Source organism: Rhinolophus hipposideros, assembly GCF_964194185.1.
Source record: "Rhinolophus hipposideros genome assembly, chromosome: 6".
In the NCBI taxonomy this organism is placed as follows: domain Eukaryota; kingdom Metazoa; phylum Chordata; class Mammalia; order Chiroptera; family Rhinolophidae; genus Rhinolophus; species Rhinolophus hipposideros.
The window spans coordinates 91457162-91479559 of record NC_138052.1 but is presented as its reverse complement, the minus strand read 5'-3'; the positions used below and the strand labels follow the sequence as shown (position 1 = coordinate 91479559).

At 38.9% G+C, this 22398-nt stretch overlaps 1 protein-coding gene across 1 annotated transcript in view; it reads right to left on the bottom strand.

Moving 5' to 3' along the window:
• Positions 1-22398, bottom strand: part of COL4A3 (collagen type IV alpha 3 chain) — a 155743-nt gene that overhangs the window by 35026 nt on the left and 98319 nt on the right. The window contains exons 22-34 of the mRNA XM_081052082.1: positions 19606-19698; positions 18883-18978; positions 16019-16089; positions 15027-15209; positions 13242-13410; positions 11242-11334; positions 10511-10615; positions 8416-8513; positions 7681-7831; positions 7222-7335; positions 6087-6254; positions 4641-4730; positions 4142-4276 (exon numbers count right to left, since the gene is read on the bottom strand). Of these exons, the coding sequence (XP_080908208.1) occupies positions 4142-4276; positions 4641-4730; positions 6087-6254; positions 7222-7335; positions 7681-7831; positions 8416-8513; positions 10511-10615; positions 11242-11334; positions 13242-13410; positions 15027-15209; positions 16019-16089; positions 18883-18978; positions 19606-19698 (1566 nt within the window). The remainder of the gene's footprint in view (positions 1-4141; positions 4277-4640; positions 4731-6086; positions 6255-7221; positions 7336-7680; positions 7832-8415; positions 8514-10510; positions 10616-11241; positions 11335-13241; positions 13411-15026; positions 15210-16018; positions 16090-18882; positions 18979-19605; positions 19699-22398) is intronic.

Genomic DNA, 22398 nt, shown 5'->3' with positions numbered 1-22398 from the left:
GGTGGGGCCACAGCCGGGGTGAGTTGTGAGAGGTGGCCCAGAGCAATGGTGGCGACCACCACCACAGCTGGTCTTGCTTCCACAGCTCCCTCCCCTTTGCCAGAACTAGTTGGGCTGTGAATCTGTGTCTGTGGTCCACAGTTCTCAGAACAGCAAATATTCTGTCCTTTGATCTGACACTGCTACTGTTCCGCTTCTAGCACCGGGCGGGGGGGGGGGGGCAGGGCGAGCTCTGAGAGGGTAGGGAGGGGGCGGCTAGTCTCAGTGCCTAAGGCTTCCATTCTCTGCTAGGCAGTGAGGGCTTAAACCACCATTTTCAGCCTCCTTCCCTCAGTCTTTTCTCCGTGGTCTCTGCCCTGAGCGTTGGGTTCAGCTGTGTTACATGCTGCTCCCTCAGCCCTGTGGGCCATAAGCAGAACCCTAACAGTCCGAGTTCTTCCCTCTCCCACAGCTGCAGTAGTTCCGGGATGCAGCGAGCTCGGAGCACTGAGCTAGGTCTGTGTCCTGTGGCCACGCGGCTCCATCTCCGCACTTCTTCCTTCCCTCTTTCCCCGTTCGTGCGATTCGACCACCTTTAGGTGAATTCTGTAGTGGGCCTCTTCGTCTTGCCTGTCTGCTGTGCAGGCAGTCCTATGTGGAGTTATTGTTGTTCGATTTGTTGTAAATTCCAGGAGAGTTTTACAGAGGCTCACCTCATGCCGCCATTTTGATGACATCCTCTTCCTTAAAGTCAGATATTATTTTCTTTTATTCATGAGCCTTTCCAGATTGGATGAAGAGGTGAGAAAATTGACTCTAAGAAGTCAGTGGGCTAATCTGTAGTCACACCATCCATCTGTGGTAATGTGGGGAATTGGAACCCAGTTCTGCAGTTGGGGAAGCTCACAGACTTCCCACAACACCATCCTGCTTGTGTAAAGCACGGCTTTTATCACATTATTTTCCTGCTCAAAAATATTCCTTGAGTGTCTCTAAATGATGAACTACAGTATAAAGCATGAACTTCTTCTGCTGGCATTTGAAGCATTCTACCATCTGTGGATGGCCTGGCCTTGTGCCTTTTCTCAAGCAGACCCACTTCCCTTAGCTATTTCCTGGTTACATATTTACTCGTTCCCATATGGAGTGAGTGTCTAATCAATAGACAGGTCTTATGCTGAGTACTGGAGACATAAATCATGTCCCCTGCCCCCAAGTTTTTAGTGTTTCACTGGAGAGATAACCAAGTAAACAATTGCCGCCCAGTGTGATAAGTTCTGTAACAGAGTTGGGCACAATATGCTACAGGAAAGAATTTCTGGAAGAGGAGTGTTTTTTTAGCTCAATCTTGAAGACTGAGTGGGATCCAGTTGGATGAAAAAAGCACGGAATGGTGTAGGATCCCCAGGCAAGAAAAAAGCATGTGCAAAGGAGTGGTGAATACCAGGCAGTTAGGTTATTTTCTTTCATAACCTTTATTTCTTCCATTTATGTGATTTATCATAATTTAAAAATATATATTATTTAGTTGGCAAACTACTTACCGCCTGTAGGCTGAATCTGGCTTGGTGTTGTATGGCTAGAGAGCTAAGGATGGCTTTTACATTTTTAAAGGGCTGTAACCAAATAAGCAGAGAAACAAACACTAAAGAAGATTATGCATAGGGACCACATATGGTCCAGAAAGCCTAAGATATTTACTACCTGGCCCTATACAGAAAATGTTTATGAATCCATTAATGTCTCTTTCTCCCCACTGAACTGTAACTTTTCTCATGACAGGATACTCCCTCTGCTCTGTTCACTTCTGTGTCTTCAGGACAGAGTAAAATGCCTAATTAATAGGGACTGAAAAATAATTATTGAATAAATAAATGTTCTTTGGCTGGAGAGGTAGGCAAAGGGCAAGTGATAACCGTGTATGACAACCTACAAAGTTTGAATGCTTAAAGCATGGGGAGCCTCGGTAAGATTTTAAGCCAAGAGTATTATTTGCTTATCTGACTCTTACTCATAATTTTAATCCTCTTTCCCGGGGCCTCTCCAACTACCTTGGTTGCTGTGTTTTCTGCTTCCCTCACCTCCCACCGGACTCACTGTCAGTGGTACCTGTCAGCACAGTGGATGGATTCTGTACCAACTATTTCAGTGTAAATCCCCATCTCTGCCACTTCGTATGAGCGCATTAATTTGACCTCTCCATTCTTTATCTGTAAAATGGGATGAGAGCCCTAACCTACTCCTAGGGGTATTGTGAGGATTAAATGAGTCAATGTTTGTAATACTTAGAACAGTACCTGCATGTGGTAAGTGCTACATAGGTCTTTGTTAAAAACACACAATAGTATTAATTTCCACCTTGTAGTATGCATTATCTTTTCATACATATGCCCATGTCTCCTGCGCAGGCTCCTTTAGGAGATGACAGTTGTGCTTACCTGTACCTTCAATATCTCATCCATTTGCAGTGGATGTCTTTAAGCCACAAATTCAGTTAAAAAAAAAACGCATTGAAATTAGAGAGTACTAGGTAATATGATCTTTTTGTTGTTATTGTTCAATCTCTGCTACTTGGTTATGTATTTGAAAAGCCAAAAGAAAACATTCAGGCAGCTTCCATGCATATTGAACTTTGGGTGAGTAAAAGAATTCTGATACAAGCATAGAAATAGCATGTGTTCTTCCATACTTTACAAAAGGAATTCTTTAATTGTAAATTAGTATCTGTTGTGCATTCATGATGTTAGATCCAAATTTTAATTTGTGTAGGCACAGACATGGTATTCATATTTTTTCAAAATGTTTTTAACACTATCTAAATCATCTAGACTAGCCCAGTGAAACAGTGTCTATGCAGGCAGTTTATGAAGACTGGACATTTGTGGCAGTATTTTTTTGCCCCCGCATCGTGGCTTAGATCGTTTTTGCAGTTTTATGAAATTCATATTAGTTTCTATTTCATTGCAAAAAATGTAGTGCAATCTCCCATTTGACCTAGAACTAAACTATCTCTTTGACACCAGATTAAATAGGAACTACCCAAAAGACTGTTATTTCTTAATTTTCCTTATGGAAAAAAAAAAACTTTCTATGAATTTATTTTTCCAATGATTATACATTTTTTTAACTTGGCAAATTAGTTGGATTCAATTACTCTCCAGATCCTGGCCAGATATTACTTCTGTGAAGTCCTTCCTAGTTCTGGGAAAGACAACTATTCAGTCTTTCTAGCGTGTTCTACAGCACCCTGTAGAATTTTTAGGAAAACCTTTACTTGGACTATAAATCTTTATGTGTCAAGCATATACATATTTGTTGAATACAATTTCACTTTTCAGAATTTATTACAAATTACTCAAAACTTGACAGGGTTTTGCAACTGCAAACACATTTTCCCTTTATTCTTCGGTGCTATGACAGTTTGTTCTGTAAACATTTCATTTTACATTGAAATTCTGTTTTTCTAAAATTAATTAGGATTAAAATTGGTCAAGGAGACCATAGGTCAGGCTTTCTTAAATTTTGATTTTACATTGGTTGTATTGATCATATAACAAAAACTGTCAGAGAAAGGGCTCAAATAACTTGAAATAATTTGATTGGGTTTGAATTTTAGTCTGGTAGTTATAGCTGAGAACAGCACTCTGAAGCATCAATTTTCAGTTAAAACATATTTTCTTTTTAGTTATTATTCTCCAAAGGGTTTTGAGCATGAGAAGTAGTTTTTAGATGCAATGATAAAATTTCATCCCGATAGCTGATGGAATAAAGTGGAATCTGGTGTCGAGATTTCTTTTTCAGCCAGGGAAGCTTTTTACGTGGCATTTCTTAAGGGTTTGATTTTCTACGTACATTCCAAAAATGGACTTTGAGGGTTTATAATTTAAAATTGACTAGTGACAATTTAAATATAGCAGACCAACATGCAGAATTAACTGAGAAATAAAACGTTATGCCTTAAAGAGGCAGCATATTATCATACAAGGCACCCAAGACCCAGTTCTAATCCAGGCTTGGGCCACCAACTGGCTGTGTGACTGCGGGCAGTTAAATTAAACTACCCCCACTGTCCTCATCTGCTAACGAAGAGGACTGGCCCGGATAAGTCTAAGTCTCAGAATCAGCTCTCATGTTCTGGTTCTAAACGTAAGGCCGTCTGTACCTTTGAGGCCTGGCTCTCCTTTGTCCCCCAGTAAGTGGGATATTTGAGAAGGCCCGGGAATTCCTTTAGCTCCTTCTTCCCCCTTGGCTCCTGGGGGTCCTCTCTTACCCTTTGCTCCTGGAATTCCAAAGCTACCTATAAGACAGGAGTAACAACAGCAATTCCTCAATTCTTTAAGTAATTCCTAAGGATTCAAAAGGTAACAGCGCTTACCATAAAACACAACAAAACAAATAAGCCAAAAAGGTTAACAGTGCTGAGTACTTGATCAATGGTTTCTCCAATCAGGCAGCCACATGAGGGTAGCATATAAGCCTGCAAGGAGAAAATACGATCCCATTCAAATGAAAAACAAGGAATATAGAAAAGAGCAAAATCAAATACGTGGTTCTCTCAGAACTATTTTCCCCTCAAAGAATACAATATAATTTATTTTGCTGTTAAATGAGTGAACATTGTTCATGCCCCCTGATAGCTGGAAAGAGCTTCCATCACTTACCCTTCTGGCCCGGGGTGCCTGGGTTCCCGGGAGGCCCTGGAAGGCCAATGTTTCCGGGGTAGCCCATCATCCCATCCGATCCCTTTTCACCTATGGAAACAAAGTAACACAAAGCAGCACATGTTGTGCGGAATGAGGAAAGCAAATACTCCATCTAATAAAATGAATTACAATCAGAAGGGCGGTTGGGAGTTAAAGAAATGGTTTCTGTAAATAGGAAAATAACCATATTTGTCTAGGAGGTGGATCAGTAAACGATCTTTTTACATCGCGTATAAGTCATTGGTAGCAAATCACGTTTGTGGGTGAGAATAGAATATGTTGAAGTTTTGGATCATTCCCTCCTCCCAATCCCTGACTAATAATAGCTTTCTGTTATACTCCCTTATTTTATTAGGTTGGTGCAAAAGTAGTTTCAGTTTTTGTAATTATTTTTAATGTTTTAAATCGCAATTAGTTTTGCACCAACCTAATATTTTCTTTACAGCAGTTGCTTAGAGCTGAATTTAGTTTTTAAATGTGTTTGTTATTGTCTCCCCCACCGCCGGAGGTGGGGTCTCGTCCACTGACGTGTCTCTATGACCAGGAACACTGCTGGCACATGATAGTATCTCAGTGATATGAATGAAAGGAAAATTTCCAGGTGAAGTTGTTATTCTGGGCTCTTCTTTGGAGGAAAGATCAAGGAGATTCTTATGCATGAGGAAACTGTTGGAATATTCTTCCCAAACATACAAGCTATAAAAAACAGTGATGAAATAAAAAGTATTATAAGGGAATACTAGGAACAGCTAAGTATATGCCAGCAAATCACGTAATGTAGACAAAATGGACAACTTCCTAGAAGGCACAGACTACCAAAACTGACTCAAGAAGAAACAGAAAATCTGAGCAAACCCATAACAAGTGATGCAAATGAATTAGTAATTTACAAACTTCCCACAAAGAAAAGCCTAGACCCAGATGACTCCACTGTTGAGTTGTACTAAACATTTTAAAGAATATCCATCTTCACAAATTCTTCTAGGAAATACAAGAGGAAGAAACACTATCTATCTTGTTCTATGAGGCCAGCATTACTCTGATACAAAAACCAGGCATAGACATCGTAAGAAAAGAAAACAGATCAGCATGATACTGATATGACCAGTATCCCTTATGATTATTGATGTAAAAAATCTCAACAAAATACTAGCAAATATAGTTTAGTAGTAATAGATGAAAAAGATTACACAAATAATCACATCCTAGAAAATTGTGAAATGTCACTCCTATTACCTTGCCCGCTGGCCCCTTGCAAATTATTCAGAAGAAAAAAATCTTATACTAACTGAAAGAGAAGCATAGAAGCAAAAGCCTATGCCTATGCCCAGTTTATAGAGCCACCTGAAAAGAAAAATGTGGGAGAAGATAGTAGAAGAAAAATAAAAGCATAAAAAAGGATACCTGGTGGCCCTAAAAATCCTGGATTTCCTGGATATCCTTTTTGACCAGGTGGTCCCATGTCACCTCGATGACCTGGTTTTCCTGGTGGTCCAGGTTCTCCAGGAATTCCTGACCTATCCAAGCCCGGAATACCTGGGTCTCCCTTTAGCCCAGTTTCGCCTCTTCTGCCTATATTTGAATAAGTGAATGAATGAATGAATGAATGAACACAAGTACACTCCCAAACTCCAGAAATATTTTGTGGCTGTAAATATGTAGCTGTATGATTTTGAGCAAACCACATACTTATCGGATTGACTGATTTACGTCCCCTTCTATAAAATTTTTAAGATCCCTTCTGGCTTTAACATTCTCTGTTTCAATGGCTCATGTAGTAATAAAAATGTAGAATTTGGATCTGGTATGACTGTGGCTCTGTCTTTAACTTGTAGAATACATTCAGAGCCACTCACATAGAGCGAGCCACCAGATGCTTCTGGAAACAACAAGAGAACCACTACAATTACCATTTTGGCCACAAACTTGTTTGTGAACACATAAGCAGTATCGTAGCCCAAAGGCATTAGCTGAGTCCTGGAGGGTTTTCCCCAGTAATAATAGATCACAGATCTGGTTGAGATCAGCCAAAAAGATACAGTAAGTTTCCCATTGTCTGCACCATCTAGTCCACATAATTTAGATTTGTTTTTGTACCTTTCTTTTAGGATGCTTTAAAACAATCAACTACATATTTTAGTTTGTAACTTGTTAAACAGGTATTTTTAAGACATTCACTTTATTTTCATAATAAGGATAAATTTGTCACTTTAATATACTTATAAAGGTAAAACTTTTTTGAGAGTTTTTATGTAATATATAAATATATATATAAATATACATATTCAGTGTTCATATTTTCTTGCATACAAGACACAATCCAACTTATTATATTAACTTCAGGTTTCTTAATCTACAGGGTGGTACTCACTGCAACAAATCCATGACAACAAAATTTGTATTTCTGAAATAACCATTTTCCACTGAACACTGGTCCGGACTTGTTGCTGGACAGCTCCGAGGTTAAACAGCAAAGCGTAAAGTAGGAGTCCCAAGCCACTTGCCCATATAATGACTAGTTTTGAGGCCCTCCTCTTACCTTGTTGCCCTTTCAGTCCATTTAAGCCTGGAAGTCCTTGGGCTCCCCTGGGACCCTCTGTGCACCTTCCTGGAAGTCCTTTTTCTCCAGGTGGTCCAGGCTGCCCTGGATCCCCTGCAAAACAGAGTCCAAGAATATATTCAGGTGCCAAAAGCCAAGGTCCTAGTATTGCTATCCCAAGAACTCTTCTGTAATTTCTCCCCCTAAATCGGACCAATATGTAATACCATTAATATGTCTAAGAGGAAACTCTTTAAGAAGCAAAGAAGGAAGAAGGAAGGAAAGAAGGAGCAAAGGTAGGGCAACAATTTTGAATGGACAAATAATTAGGCCCCACAGCTTCTAGTATTTATTGATCTAGAGCTTTGTTTGAGAAGAATCCGTCATCCCTACATATTCAATTTGCTGCATTTTAGCTGAGCTCATAATGGAGAAAAGTAATTGCACTTGCTATGGTACCTTGTGGTCCATCAAGCCCTCCAGTTCCTGGAATTCCAGGGAGACCGGGAAATCCAGGGAGTCCAATTTCTCCATTTTCCCCAGAATTGCCTCTTTCTCCTGGAAAACCTGGTGTTCCTGGTTCTCCAGGCATGGCTAGTCCTGGTTCTCCCTATAGCACAGAAATTATGTTAGTTTTACTATATAATGCTTCCAAATCCTTATTGACTATTGATTGACGGGTCTTTTGGGCTACTTATTATACTTGAAAATAATATTTTCATTGTAGAGCTTCTAAGTCTCTTTTGACAGTCACCACCATTCCACCAAGTTTCCTTTTTCCACTCTAGCTGCTGACTTTTCTATAAAATTATCCTCAATTCTTTAGAGCCTCCACCTTTTCAGAATATTGTGGAATTTTCTGTAAACAATCTAGATGTCTCTTCTTTTGATAGTTTTTTTCTCATAGCTGTCCATGTTTCTTCCAAGAGTTCTCCCCTTTAAAATATCATGAATGTTTCTGAAGATTAAGGAAGGAATAGAGAAGCAAACCTGTTTCCTAACACCTTTTATTTTCCTTTCTAAAAGGGAGGGATGATTCAAGAAACTTTAAACGAATGCAATATCTTTATCATCTACCAATATTTTGATAATTTGTCCACACAAAGCATCCTGATTGGCAGGAACAACCTAATTGGCCAACTATAATTGCTCCCCCTCATCCCCATATCATTCAGAAGTCTAATTCTCAAAGACCTTGGCTCCTGGGACGCCTGGCTTTCCAGGTAAGCCTGGCTTTCCGATTTCTCCAGGACAACCTGGTGATCCTTTTGTTCCTGGAAAACCTCGGTCTCCTATAGAGAAAAATTAATAAAAGTTGTAAGATTAGTTTTATTAAAAGATTCTGAGCAGTATCTCTCCCATTTTATCTAAGGTTTTTATGAGGAAAGCAGCTATAGATTTTTTTTTATAAAGGATTGAATGATGAGAAAGCCAACTGCTAAGTTAGCAATTTAAAAAAATCCAATTTCAAATCAGACTACATTGGTGCTCAATTTTAAAAATTACCTTCTCCATTTTTGTTATTTAGCACTGCTACCATTTTGACTCAACAATTTTCTAAACCATTGATCCTGGTTGACCATTTGGCTGACTTTTTTTTAAAAAAAGTATATTTTACATTCAGTGTACAGCCAAATAAATATTTACATGTATTTACATATATACATATGTGTGTATACACACACATATATACATATATACATATATACGTATATACATATATGTATATATGTATACACACAAGTAAGCAAGCATGACCCAGATCAAGAGATAAAGCATTTCTGGCACCCAGATAGACTTTTTCAAGATGGGTTGTTCAAGAGAATTACTTCCTAATGCTTTATAGGAGCCATTGAATGTAATGAATTCACTTTTCTTGTATGTATTTATGATAGGAGAATTGAGAAAGGAGTCACACACATCATTTTCTCTGTTCTGTGATTCAGAAGGGGAAACACTGGTGAAGCAAAGCTGCATTCAGAAAGTTCCTCTGTGTCTCTAATTTGACCAATTTTTAATTAACAGTTCACAGGATTCATTAGGTTCAGCTGGGAAATTTTGACTCTCCACTTTTCAAGGAGCTCTTAGAATAGTTTTTGTTCTCATAGTTTAGAGCAGGGGTGTCAAAACTTTTTTCAACGTTTTTCACCAAGGGCCATATGCGGTAAAATACACAAACAGCCGGTGAAGTGCGTATTGCCTCACCTGGTTTATTTAAGTAAACTAAATATATTTTTGGAATTTGCTGCGGGCCAATTAACAATAGATTGCGGACCGCAGTGGGCCCGCGGGCCGCAGTTTGGACACCCCTGGTTTAGAGTCTCCTTCCAGAGGGGTTACACTCCATAGGTGTTACAAACTAGGATGCAATTTTCTTCATGCAGGGTCTAAGAAGGACTAGGCAAAAAAATGGACCAGGCTGGGTGACTTCAGAGGTCACTGGGAAGAAATTCAAGAAATTACAGTCAACGCCATTCTTGTGACCACATGAGAAATGTGATTATGTTTTCCATTTCAAATACTCACAAAGTCAGATAAATATTCCCATATTAGGATAGACCTGATGTATGATAAAAATTGGTGATATCTAAGAAATGAAGCCAAAAAATGGATTATATTTTGACAAACATTTTAAATTATATTGAAACAGACATATTATCATAAAATCTGAAGTTTTGTGTGATGGTCTGGTGACTGAGAATACTCATTATGTCACCCTGACAGGACTTTACAGTACTTGTCACCGGGGAGCCCCAGGGTATTGTTTGAGATACTGCAGAGGATCTCAGCATCTGGATTTCTTTGGAGTGTTTCCCCTTTAATGAGAAACAGTATTTTCTTTTTTTCCTAAAGGAAATAACTTCTGTGATTTATTTTGGAATGTATAGGGAAATCAGCCATTTGTGATTTAACAGCTATTTCCTTATTATAGAACAAGTGTATAAAGTGAAGAAATGTAAAAATGTCAGAAGTGTAGGCATCTATTCAGAAGAAAAGAAAAGAAAAGTGCTCCTCGTGATCCCACTATCAAGAACCACTTTGGTGAATTTCCTTCCATTTTTTTCTATGCATTTAAAAAAACATATGATTGAGATGAGGTTGCATAAATCAATGTGAGTTCTGCCTTTTTACCTAACATTCTTGTAAGATTTTTTTCCCCCATTTAAGACTAGTGGAAAACATTATTTTAAAGGGTATGATGGGTATTTCTTATGTTCTTCATTATATGTATTTGTATTTTCTAAATATCCCCAAAGAACCTTATGTTTTCAATTTTTTTTTAACTTACCCTTAGGTCCAGGAGGCCCAGGGAATCCAATTCCTGGAATTCCTGGTTCACCATCAGGCCCAGGAATACCTGGTTCACCACATTTTCCTTTGGGTCCAGGACAACCTTAAAACACATACGCATGAGCATTAGCAACTTTCCTTTATCTCGCCTGAAAACAAAATGTCTCCGTTTCTGTGTCATCCCCGACAGTTTTGCAAATGAAGACATAATTTTAACATAACCCTGACTTCCTCCTCCATTCCTATCCAACGGACTCATTAGGGACTGCAAATAATTTTGAAAATGTAATTTAACCCCATGAAAAGAAATATTCTAGATATCTTGGATGATGTGTGTCCCTCCATGCACACAAAATTAAGTTTTGGATCATATTGGTGAAAATGTTACGTTTTCAAATGAAGACCCACTGGGTACTATCCTGAATAACCACGGGGAAACATTTCTGTTCCTCCACCAGATATCCATAAAGATTGTTCGGCTTTTGAATTCTTTTCAAGTAATTATATCAATTCTTTTTTGGAATTAGAAGCACCAATGGGAATAATTTGGAGAACTTCAAGGGACAGAGAGTTTCCTGCCTCTTGGCTTATTTTGTGACAAAACTGGCCTGTGCTTTCTTTGGGAGCCAATGAATATATTTTTTTCCTTATAATGGGGACAGTGTTTTTCTAGATGAGTCAGGGCGCCATCTGATGCCAGGTCCCTGACTTAACGAAGCAGATACTTACCAGGTGGACCTTGGGGGCCAGGACAGCCTGGGTGCCCTGGAGGCCCCGGGGGCCCTGGGACTGGTATCACAACGCCGGAGTCTCCTGGGGGACCTTAAGAGAATTTAGGATAATAATATTCATGTGCATATTAAAGTTTTCCTTGGTTCAGAGGGAAAATATATGATATGATAAGGAGGGGTTCACAGACATATTCCAAGGAATATGAAAAATAGTCTCTGCTTAGATAGGCTTCAAAACTGGCGTATATAATAGATAATCAACCCATAGAAACTTTCTTATTCAATTGACAACTATTTGTAAGCATCTATTATTGTCTAAGGCTTGTTTTAATTAACATCCCAATATGCTGGTGTATTGAAAGAGAGCCTATTCTAAAAAAAAAAAAAAAAAAAAAAAAAGATAATACGAATTCAGCTTAAACATTGGTGGATACTGGTAGGTTATTTATTTATTTATTGAGTGACTGGTAAAGTGCACAATCGAGAAGTGTGATCTGACAGGTAGGTCTGGGTTTGAACCTTGGCCTTGCTCTTTATAAAGTGTGTGATATGGGGGATATTTCTTAAACTCTCATGTGTCATTGGGGAAATAATGCCCACTCAAATAGTAAAGATCAGAGATAATATTCTGACCACAGTGGCCAATATTAAAAACATGTGAGTTAATTAGTGTGGTCCATATATTCATATATTTATAGAAAGAGTAGGTTTACAGTAATGCGATGGGAACAGTTGATGATAATATATTTTAGGACAATGGAGTCCTTCATTAAGCATGCACAGTTAGAAAGAACAAAAGAGGGTTTGAAGATGGGTTAGAAGAGGATTGAGTAAACCTTTTCTGTCAAGGGCCAGATAGTAAATAATTTAGGCTTTGTGGTCCAGATGGTCTGTTGCAACTACTCAACTCAGCCATCACTGCATGACAGCAGCCACAACAGATAAGTTAATGGATGAGTGTGGCTGTGTGCCCATAACACTTTATTTATGGACACTGAAACTTGAATTTCACGACATATTATTCAAAAGATTTTCTTTTTCCAATTATTTAAAGATACAAAAACCATTCTTAGCTTGTAGACCAGACATAAATAGGCAGTGTGCTGGATTTGGACTGTGAGCTGCCAGGGTTTGCCAATTCTTGATTAGAACAACAGCCTCAAAAGTAAGGCACAGGAAAAAAAATACATGCATGTATAACCACAAAATAAGCTTTGCTTACATGTGTGGATGGAAATGCATGCATACAATTTATAATATATATGGGTACTGTGGGGATGTGCACGTAAGGTTTTACTGATGAGGATGATATAAAATGACTTGGAAGTCAGTGCTTATTGGGTCTCACCCTTCAAAGTGATTTTAGAAGTGAAAAATGACTATGGTAGCATTATTTATTTAAAGCCATTAGGAGCATGCCATTTTCATCTTCACCATGTTCTTCACCATAGAAAATACTGAGGATCAGATCCCTCCTGATTCCAAAAACGATGTTCAGTGGATCCCCAAAGTTCCTGGGACTTTAAAACTATTATCAGACAACTTTTCTTCACGTGTCTTAGATATTGGGAAGTTTTATTTATAAAATGTTTATTGGGTTATGGATCAAAAAGAACAAATTTGGAGTAATATTAGGGGACCCTTGAAGCCTGGAAGAGGCATCTCAATATCAATGTCCTAGGTTTTGGCCTCCCATTTGTTTACCATAACTGTCTTCCACTCATTCTTTAGGATCCATTAATTCCATATATTTATATCAGTAATGGATATAGTCTATCGTAGGAAATTTGAGCTGAATTGCTCAGTAACAGAGAAAGAAATGGATTTTCTCTAGCATACCCTACATATTCTTTCCCAGTGTCTGCGAGTTGACATATTCTACTTATTAGAAGCAAGTTTCTAATGTACATATCCACTGGTCTTGAGGGAGCTTCACTATCTCTAGGAACCATCAACCCGCTCCATAGGAAAACAGGACTGGAAAGAAAACTAACCAACCGGCTTTTCCAGGTGGTCCAGGGGCTCCAGGAACACCTTGGGCTCCCTTTGGACCAGGCTCTCCCTCCGGTCCATAGCCTGGTGGTCCAGCTGGTCCTGCAGGTCCTGGGGACCCAGGGCTGCCAGGATGTCCTGGAAAACCCCGGTCCCCCTTCTCACCAGTGAGGGCCTGTTACAATAACAATATATTTAGATAGTGCTTCATTCCAGTATCTCCTTATGCAGGTTACTATGACCATGAATATGAAGAGTATTCATGTTCTAGAGAAGGTCTTGAATTAAAAAGCATTTGACATTTGAAGGGAATCATTACTGAAATAAGGACTCTGTATGGTTTCTGCAGCTTTGTGCCCCTTGGAATTCAGCCACATGTCATTAACTTAGAATTCTCGAGTCCCACTTGAGATGTTCCTACAATGGGATACCACCTGTATGATAATAGCCCCCAAAACTTAGCTCAAATAGGCCAACAGTTCAAATGGAATCAGAGGTGACATTCACGCTAATGGTACACTTCTAAAATCACACAAGTACAGCACACATTTATTTGTTTTGGTTTTTACCAGGTATTGTCACTACAAAGGAGATAGTCTATCTTTATTAGTTGTTTTCTTATAAAATGTGTTTTAAAATTTCTTTGTAGGCTGTAACTTTGAAAATAAATTGTATATATTGAGAAAGTTGAACTTGACGAAATAATCGAAGTTCCCCTTCCTTTCCAACATGACCACACATAATAAATTTAACTGGATTTTTCATTGTTTGTATCACCAGTGGCAAAGTGGTCCTTCTTCTTGCATGACGAGGCATAACAAACAATAACCAAAATCAAATAACCTTGATTTTCTCTCTTACTTTCTGGAACATCTTTATCAGAACCAATAAAGAAACTAGGGAGACACAAATTGGAGCATCATATGATCTCTGTTAATACTAGACCAAAAGCATTCTAGATTCCATCCCTTTATAATCATAACTACCACCTGGGGGACAAAGAGGTAGTTTGTCAAAGGAGGGTCTGAGAAACACTGGCCCTGATACCAAAAAGTATTTTGTAGCAAAAAAGTTTAGGAAAGACTGCATGCCATATCTACACCATGGGGAGTCACAATTCATATTCTGACATTAAAGAGTCTATAATAAATGAAACTTTAAGTTTGTTTGCTAAGCTTCCCTTTTTGAAGTGGGACCTTTTTTATTGGATAACGCTGATTAACTCTGGGAGAAACTGGTATTTCATACAACAGGCTGGGCAGCATGCCTTGCAAATTTCTCAAAGAAAAATAGATCCTGGTAGGAACCTCTGAATTGAACATGTGAGAGATTCTATTCCATGAAAAGAGATCGAATTTATAGAAGCTTAAATATTGTCAATGACAAAACATTTGATCTATTTCACTACCCTACCCCTGAACATTTTGTCCTTTTCTGCATTTATTTTTACTTAAAAGAATGCACATTGCCCCCAAAATACTGACTAAAACTTTTCATTTTAATTATTTCCTGAACTTTACAAACTTATTTGACACAAATATAGAATTGTAACCTGTGTATGAGACAAGGTCATTATCAATGTAGAATTTTATTTGGGCTAAAATAACCATTGAGTGCTACCTATTTATTTTGTCCAAATACTACAAATATTTGCTCTGGTTTGAAGATGCTCATTGTACAGTTAGAGGGATGAAGGGTGATGAGCAGCCAATTTTTTATGAAAGGTATTCACTTTATGTCTTAACTTCAGGTCACTTGAAGTAATTTGAAAACAATTACTAAGATACCAACTGGTTCGCCCTTCGGTCCTCGTGATCCTTTTAGTCCAGGAGTTCCAGGGATTCCATCCAAGCCCTTTCTTCCAGGCTGTCCTCTGGGCCCCGGATCCCCCGGGGCACCGACTTGTCCCTCTGGATGAGATGTTTCACCTTTTTCTCCTTTAAGTCCTGAAACACCTGGAGCACCTGGGAATCCCTAGGGCAGTACAGAAATGAATCAACATGGCATTTGGGCAGAATTGTTTTTGTGTCAATCTCAAAAAACGACAAAATGTCAGCAAGAACTTTTCAATTTTAATGAACATGTATTTTTTTTTCAGACATTTTGTTTGGCACATAAGTACAATTTTAAATTTTTTGTGTGTTTTTGCTTTGTTTTTGCTTTCAAAACTGGAAAATAATTCAGTTAGTACAATTCGATGCAATCCACACAATAATATATTTTAATATAATACAACCATGATCATAATTCAGATTATGTTAGAATATTGGTAAATGTTAACATGCATCTCTGGATAATGTGATTTAAATGTATTTATCCATATATAACTTTATGATTCACTATGATAATCAAATTAAAAGTTTTAACAACTTTACTGAGGTATAATTTATATACCATAAAATGTTTCATTTGTAAGACTACAATTCAATGGTTTTAAAAATTAATGTATATATATATGCTACAATCACCACGATTCAGTGTTAACACATTTCTATCACTCCCCCAAATTCCCTCCAACCCATTTGTGGTCAATCTCTGTTCCCAGCCTCAGTCCCAGGCAACCACTGATCTATTTTCTGTCTCTGACATCATTTTAAGTGATTATGAATTCATTCATTCTTTCATGCATACACCATTAATTTATTCATTTAATCAATAAGTATCTGTTGAGTGCCTCTTCTTTGCCAGGCACCAAACTGATAATGTAGTGGGGGTGCTACCGTATTTCCAGAGTGTTCCATTCTCCAAATTGAAATTAAAGCTTCAAAACCATGAAATCTTACTGGAGATCCTGGAAAACCAGCACATCCTGGGGACCCTGGGCTTCCTTTAATACCAGCTTCCCCTCGTTCTCCTGCAAATCAGTGAATTATTAAATATTCATTGAGCACCAACTCTGAGCAGCCAGGGTAATGCAGTGTATGAAGGAAATAGGGTGTTTTCTTCTGAGAAAAGGAAGACAATTTCCATCTTAAAACATAAGGTGCTAGAAGAGAATGGGAGTAAGTAACTGGAATGAGAGAAAATGTAAAAAACAACAACCAAGAACAGTTAAAAAATTTAGCTTCCTAAAATTCTTGTCTTTATAATTTTAAGGGGAAATTAATCAGAAAAGAGAATAATTCTTTTCTGATGATAAAAGTAATATATGCTCATTGTAAAAAATGTTACACAGAAATAAGAGAATGAAAATCACCCATAAATCTACCACCAGAAGACAATATTTGCTAAAATTTTCATATACATTACTCATAAAATCTTATATTCATAAATGCATAGGACTTATATACATTTTGTATTCATGTTATACATATATCAGTACATACAGATTTATAGCTTCACTTTAAATGGGCGCATAGTAGCCTATTTTGTGGGTGAACCATTATTTATTAAGCTAACTTGTTTTCAGACATTTAGATTGTTTTTTCAACTTTAGCTGTTGTAAACAATACTATCTATGATAAATATCTCTGGAAATTTTGTTTTCCAAATTTATCCAATTATTTTTCTTTACAATAAATTCCTAAAAGTGTAACTTCAGGACCAAATGGGCACAAGCTTTTCTGAGGCTTTGGATATCTGTTGCCAAATTGCATTTTATTTTACTGTACAATTTTATATTTCTTGTAAGTGTTTAAGGACCTCTGTAAAGATCCCTTTAGAGGATCTTTTGGATGGATCTCAGGTCAGTTTATCGACAAATGTTTATTCAGATTTCATTTTTTGCAAGATTTGAGCCAGGATATACTTTTGATAGTAATCCAAACAGTTTTATCTTCTTTGAGCTATACCTGTCATCTGCCAAATGTAGAGAAACCAAAGAAAATACTATAGTACGACTAGGTGGTTAGCTGCAGTGAGCTGCCCAACTGCATTCAGGCTTGGGTCAGAGGTCACTCAAGGGGAATATAGGAAAATAATAATTGCTTTTCTTTTTTCCTTTCCCTCTTTTCCTCCTTTTCTCCCTCCCTCCCATTCTCCCTCTTCCTCCCTCCATGCTTTTTAGTTTTTGTTTTAATAGAACATTGCCCCCAGAGACTTAGGCACTGAATAGGAGCTGCTTGAAGAAAAGTCCCTCACCTCACCCTTTGCCCTCTCTTCCCTCTCAGGCCTGTCTCAGGGAATCAGAGGGCAGCGACTACAAAGGAAGTGGGTAGGACTTGAGAGTGACAAAGGATCCCTGCCTGAATGCACGTCCCCTGTTGGCTGTGGTGTCCACAGCTGTCACCATTAGCCTTTCTTCTTTGGGCTGAGCACCAGCCTCCTCAAAGACCCGTGCCAATGCAGGTGTGCACCGGACACTGATAACATAAAAAGGCCCCTTATGTATGTGGCCAGGGAGACCTTTGGATTAATTGGCCTCAAAGGGCAGCCCCTGGTACTGCAATGAAAGGATGCTGGTGTAGACAGCGAGAACTGCCTCTGGAGGAGAGTGTCTGGATTTGAGTCCAGGCTCTACCACTCACTTATTAGCTATGTCACCTTATGCCTTAGCTTCCTCATCTGTCAAATGGGGACATCAAAAGTTATGATAGCACTTGCCTCTAGGGTTGATGTGAGGAATAAGGCCTGGAGGCACAGAAGACCTAGAACAGTTCCTGGCATGTGACCAAGGGCTCCGTAGTTCGAGCTTTTACTGGTTCATAATAAACAATTTGATCGCAGCATCTAAAGGCCAAGATGCTGATGGCAGAACCAGGACTGTGTGTGGTACCATATGAGAGGCACTGGGTCACCAGGGGAGTGGCACAGGGGCAGAGGAGCCCAACTATTAGAGACTTTTCCACTTGAAGGTATTCTCCACAGCCAGTCCTGTGGCTGAAGAATGGGGAGGTCGGATAGTAGAGTCAGTGACAGCCTGGAGTAACAGTGTTGGGGTGGAGAATTGTTCTTCTTTGGCTCAAGGGTTGACACGTGAAGTGACATACGCTTTATTTAGTCCTCAGAATATTGGCCTATGCAACGTTGTCTTTTTCTTCAAAAATGAATGTCTCATATTAAAAAAACCATGAGAGTTCAGGTAAAAAATCCTAATCTCTTCTCAAAAAGTAGGAAGATTTATTAATCCAGGGCCTAAAATATAGCAAAGTAACAATAGTCTGAAGTTGGGTGCCCAATGGCTCCTTTTAATGTGCCCTGTAGTTTACCACAGTCCTCACTACGCTCTATAGTAGACCACTCATGTATTTTTATTGCACTTGTATACTTAAGAAGAATGTGAGATAGCACATACACCCTTAACTCTATCAAAATTGGGGACATGAGAAAATGGACTGAGAAGGGTGGTATCTTTCAAGAAGAAAATAAGAGAGAGCTTATTTCTTTCTGGAAGAAAAAAGTGATGTGTGTTTAATATGGCTGCTTCACTGCTCCAAGTTACCTGCTGGTCCCCTGTAGGATTCTGAACGTATAATTCCTGGATAATGCAATAGTTTGCTAGAGTTCAGCAACTAAAATGGAACAGGGAAAAATGCCAGCTTTTATGTGATTTTGGCTTATTTTATGTTAATAATGTGTTTTTGAAAATCTCCCTCTGAGCTTCTGTAAACCCTGTCATGACATCCAACACTCTGATACTGTTTTTCTCAGCCCATCGAGTTGACCCTTTTGTACTTGTAAAAAACACTTGTGTGCAAATTGTCTGTACCTGAGATTCCTTTTAGGCCATCTAACCCTGGCAACCCTGGGAGACCTGGGGGCCCCGGGACATAAGGACAATCGGTGCACACGAGGCCTGGTTCCCCTGCAAAGAGAGCACACTTGTATTACTCATAAACCCACACCAAGTCTGCAGAAAAGACATATCTTCCAACTGCACGGTCATTTCTTTTTTTTTAAAATTAGTTTCAGGTGTACAAAACAATGTAATAGTTAGACATTCATCATTTATATTCCTCACAAAGTGATAACATCCTTCCCCCAATCTACTACCCCTCTGACATCGCATATAGCCTTCACAGTCATTTCCTACATTTAAATTTCCTTCATGTACTGAAGATCATCTAGGACATTTTACATATTAATAAAAAAATCATCCATCTATTATACCTGCTTACTTTATCTATCTGAGCTTCTTGGTGTTCTTAGAGAGGAAATCCTGAGTCTAGTATAAATCATCCCATTTCAGTGTTTCTCTCCTTGAATGCAGGATAAAACTCACATTCTAGCAATAGCCAATGAGGTATCGCATGGGTGCTAAATAAATGAATGATTTACAGATAAATGAATACTTTTAGCTAATTGTTTTGGAAAAGAAGCCATCCCTGACTGCTGTTTAGGATGACTGATGCCTCGGGGTGAAAACAATCAGTGATAATAATGATGATGGGAAGGCTTATTCCAATAGAACATCCCCATTGATTGAACCAACCTTTGCGCCCATCCACTCCTGGAATTCCCGGAGGCCCCACAGGGCCTGGAAGTCCATGATCTCCAGGTGGACCTTTGCGAAAAATGATGTCTCCTACAAAAAGACAACACCAAAGCTAGTTTAAAAAAATTTTCTTGAAGTGTTTTCTTTTTCAATTAGCAAGTGTTTTCATAGTATGTATTATTTTATATGCATTTTCCCCCAAATTTGTTTTTTGGAAGCTGAGTCTTTTAACTGAAATGAATATTGACTAGCTTTCCCTTTCACCTTACACCCATGATGGTTTTTGACACGGATGTGGTGGTTCTTTGAAAGCTCATTATATGGCATTTCTTGTCACATAATCAGCCATGTTCTCTTACTCCGTTATTTCTAATTAATTCCAGACTATCCCTTTAGCATTTCCAGGCAAAGGGTCAATGGTTCTTCTGTACATATTGGATACATTGTAGCTCCCTGATATATATATATATATATATATAGTGGATGCTTAATACATACTGATGAAAAAATTCTGACTCATGGTGCCTCCTGTTGTCACCTCATTGCTTCTTTTTTCCCCCTTCTTCCGTCTCCCCCCAGCCCCCACTCCAGTTCAAGCCGTTGTTTCTCAGTCTAGTTGTGTAGGACACAGCTCCCTGGCCCAGGCTGGTGTTGTGAGCCTTGCGCTCCTCCCAGCTGAGGCCGTGGCCAGGTGCCAGACACTTACACTGGCTGCCTGGCCACTCATGCTGGCTGCCGCGGCGTTAGAGCACAGCGCTCCAACCACCTGAGCCACCGGGCCGACCCTCCTCATTGCTTCTTCACATCAGTTGAGTTTGTCATTCTTAAAGCAACTCTCCCAAGTCTCTGACAGATATCTGCTACTATCATATTATAATGAATGGTGTACTCTATTAAACTGTTGTGTTCTGTGACCTATTTTTTGGTCTTGGGCCCATAGGTTGAAGGCAATGCTGATGAAACTAAATATTTAAACACAGTATCTATAGCTGCCCCAAATTTCAGAGCAATAAGGTAATAACACTGGAAACATTTAATTAATTCACTTATTATTTTTAGGAAACATTTAATTTAAATGTAACGTGTTTTATGTCTGCTTGACTATGAAAGGAATGACCATTTGGGGATCCAGTTTTCTGTGTCTTTAAGATGACTGGATAGTTATCTTTAAACAGTAAAATCTGATGGTGGTTTTATACATAAGGCAGGCTTATATGTATACTTGCACCTTTATACATTTATATATACTTACACATTTTCACAATCATTTCATAGTTAATGCAACTAACATTTGAGTACCTACAACGTGCCAGCCCTCTATGCTACATGCTGGGGCATAAAACAGAAAACCAGATGCAGTCCCTGACCTCAAGGAGCTTTAATTCTTGCAGGGGAAACTGACAAAGACAAAGCAATGTGAAAAATATCACAATCGGGATAAGCATGAGTGTTACAGGATGTGGGCTCAGTGAAAACTTTCTGCAGGACTTAAACTTAAAGATGCAAGTAGACAGAGAGACAGGTGTTGCTTAGACAAGCGAAGATAGGAAACCAGGGCAGTCTCTGAGGGGAGAGAGAACTGTTCCATTGCAGGCACCCCAGCTCCAGACCCCGACTTTGGCATTCGTTAGGTATAAGAACAGAGGTCATCAGGCTTGCCATCAATAAAATGAGGATACAACCTACATCCTGAAAAAGACTTGGAGGGCTAGAAATTGTTAAAAATCTCTGATACATAGAGTTTTAGGTTAGTTTAGTTTTGCTTTGTTTTCTACATAGGTCTGCATCACAGCTTGCCAGATTTGTTCTTAGACATTACATCTTTTTATTAATGGGATAATTTCTTAAATTGTTACTGGCCTGAAGAAACACTTTTATCTTTTAAAAATATTGCTCACATAACCAGACACTTAACTGAATTATCTTAATAATACTAAAAGTTTTCCAGATTATTCCTTTGGATTTCCTAGGATTTTTGGATTCCTTTGGAATCCAATTCTTTTGGATTTTCCTATAATCATACAGACTGTAAATGTCTCTTTTCTATCAGAAAATCCCTGACACACAGAAGATTCTCAAGGCTATTAGGAGGGCTGAGTATAAAACACAAGACTTCCCAGGTACCTGCCAGTAAAAGTATTTAAAATACAAAGGGTGACCAATATTTTCACAGGTTCTATGTATCTATTAGCCAACGCAGAATGCTACATGGCTCTTTAGATGGAGGAGAAAGGATACCTGCATCATAGTCTCCAGATACTACTTTAAATCCTCTAGGCCGCAGTTCTCTGTTCTCTGACCCACCTTACCTGGCAGCATCTTACTTTGTGCCTATACTGCACACCTCTGACCTCTTGTCCTGGGGCTTCCCTGCTGATACCAAAGCATGGGATACCCGGGGAGCTAGGCACACCCATCCTGGAAGTGTGTGTGGGTGGTCAGTCCAGTCCTGTGGGAGCTCATTTTTGACCCCAAAGAAATAAGAGCTGATGGATACATTCTTCCCCATTTCTTCCCTGAGACAAAGAGGCACAGCTGCATGGAAGACAGTCTCCAGGGACTGAACAGGCAGTTGCCTTTAACTTCCACCACCTCCTTTCCTGCTTCATGGCTCTTATCCCTGCCTCCCACTCTGCCACCTGTGGGAGCTCAGGCGAAAAGCTTTGCTGCCCTTGCAAAACAGTCATTCCACCAAAGCTGCTTTCACAGGTAGCTAATAAAATGAAACAATAAAGGAAAGATAACTTGTAAATTGCATACAGGCTGATGGCCACGCTTCAAGTAAGGTCC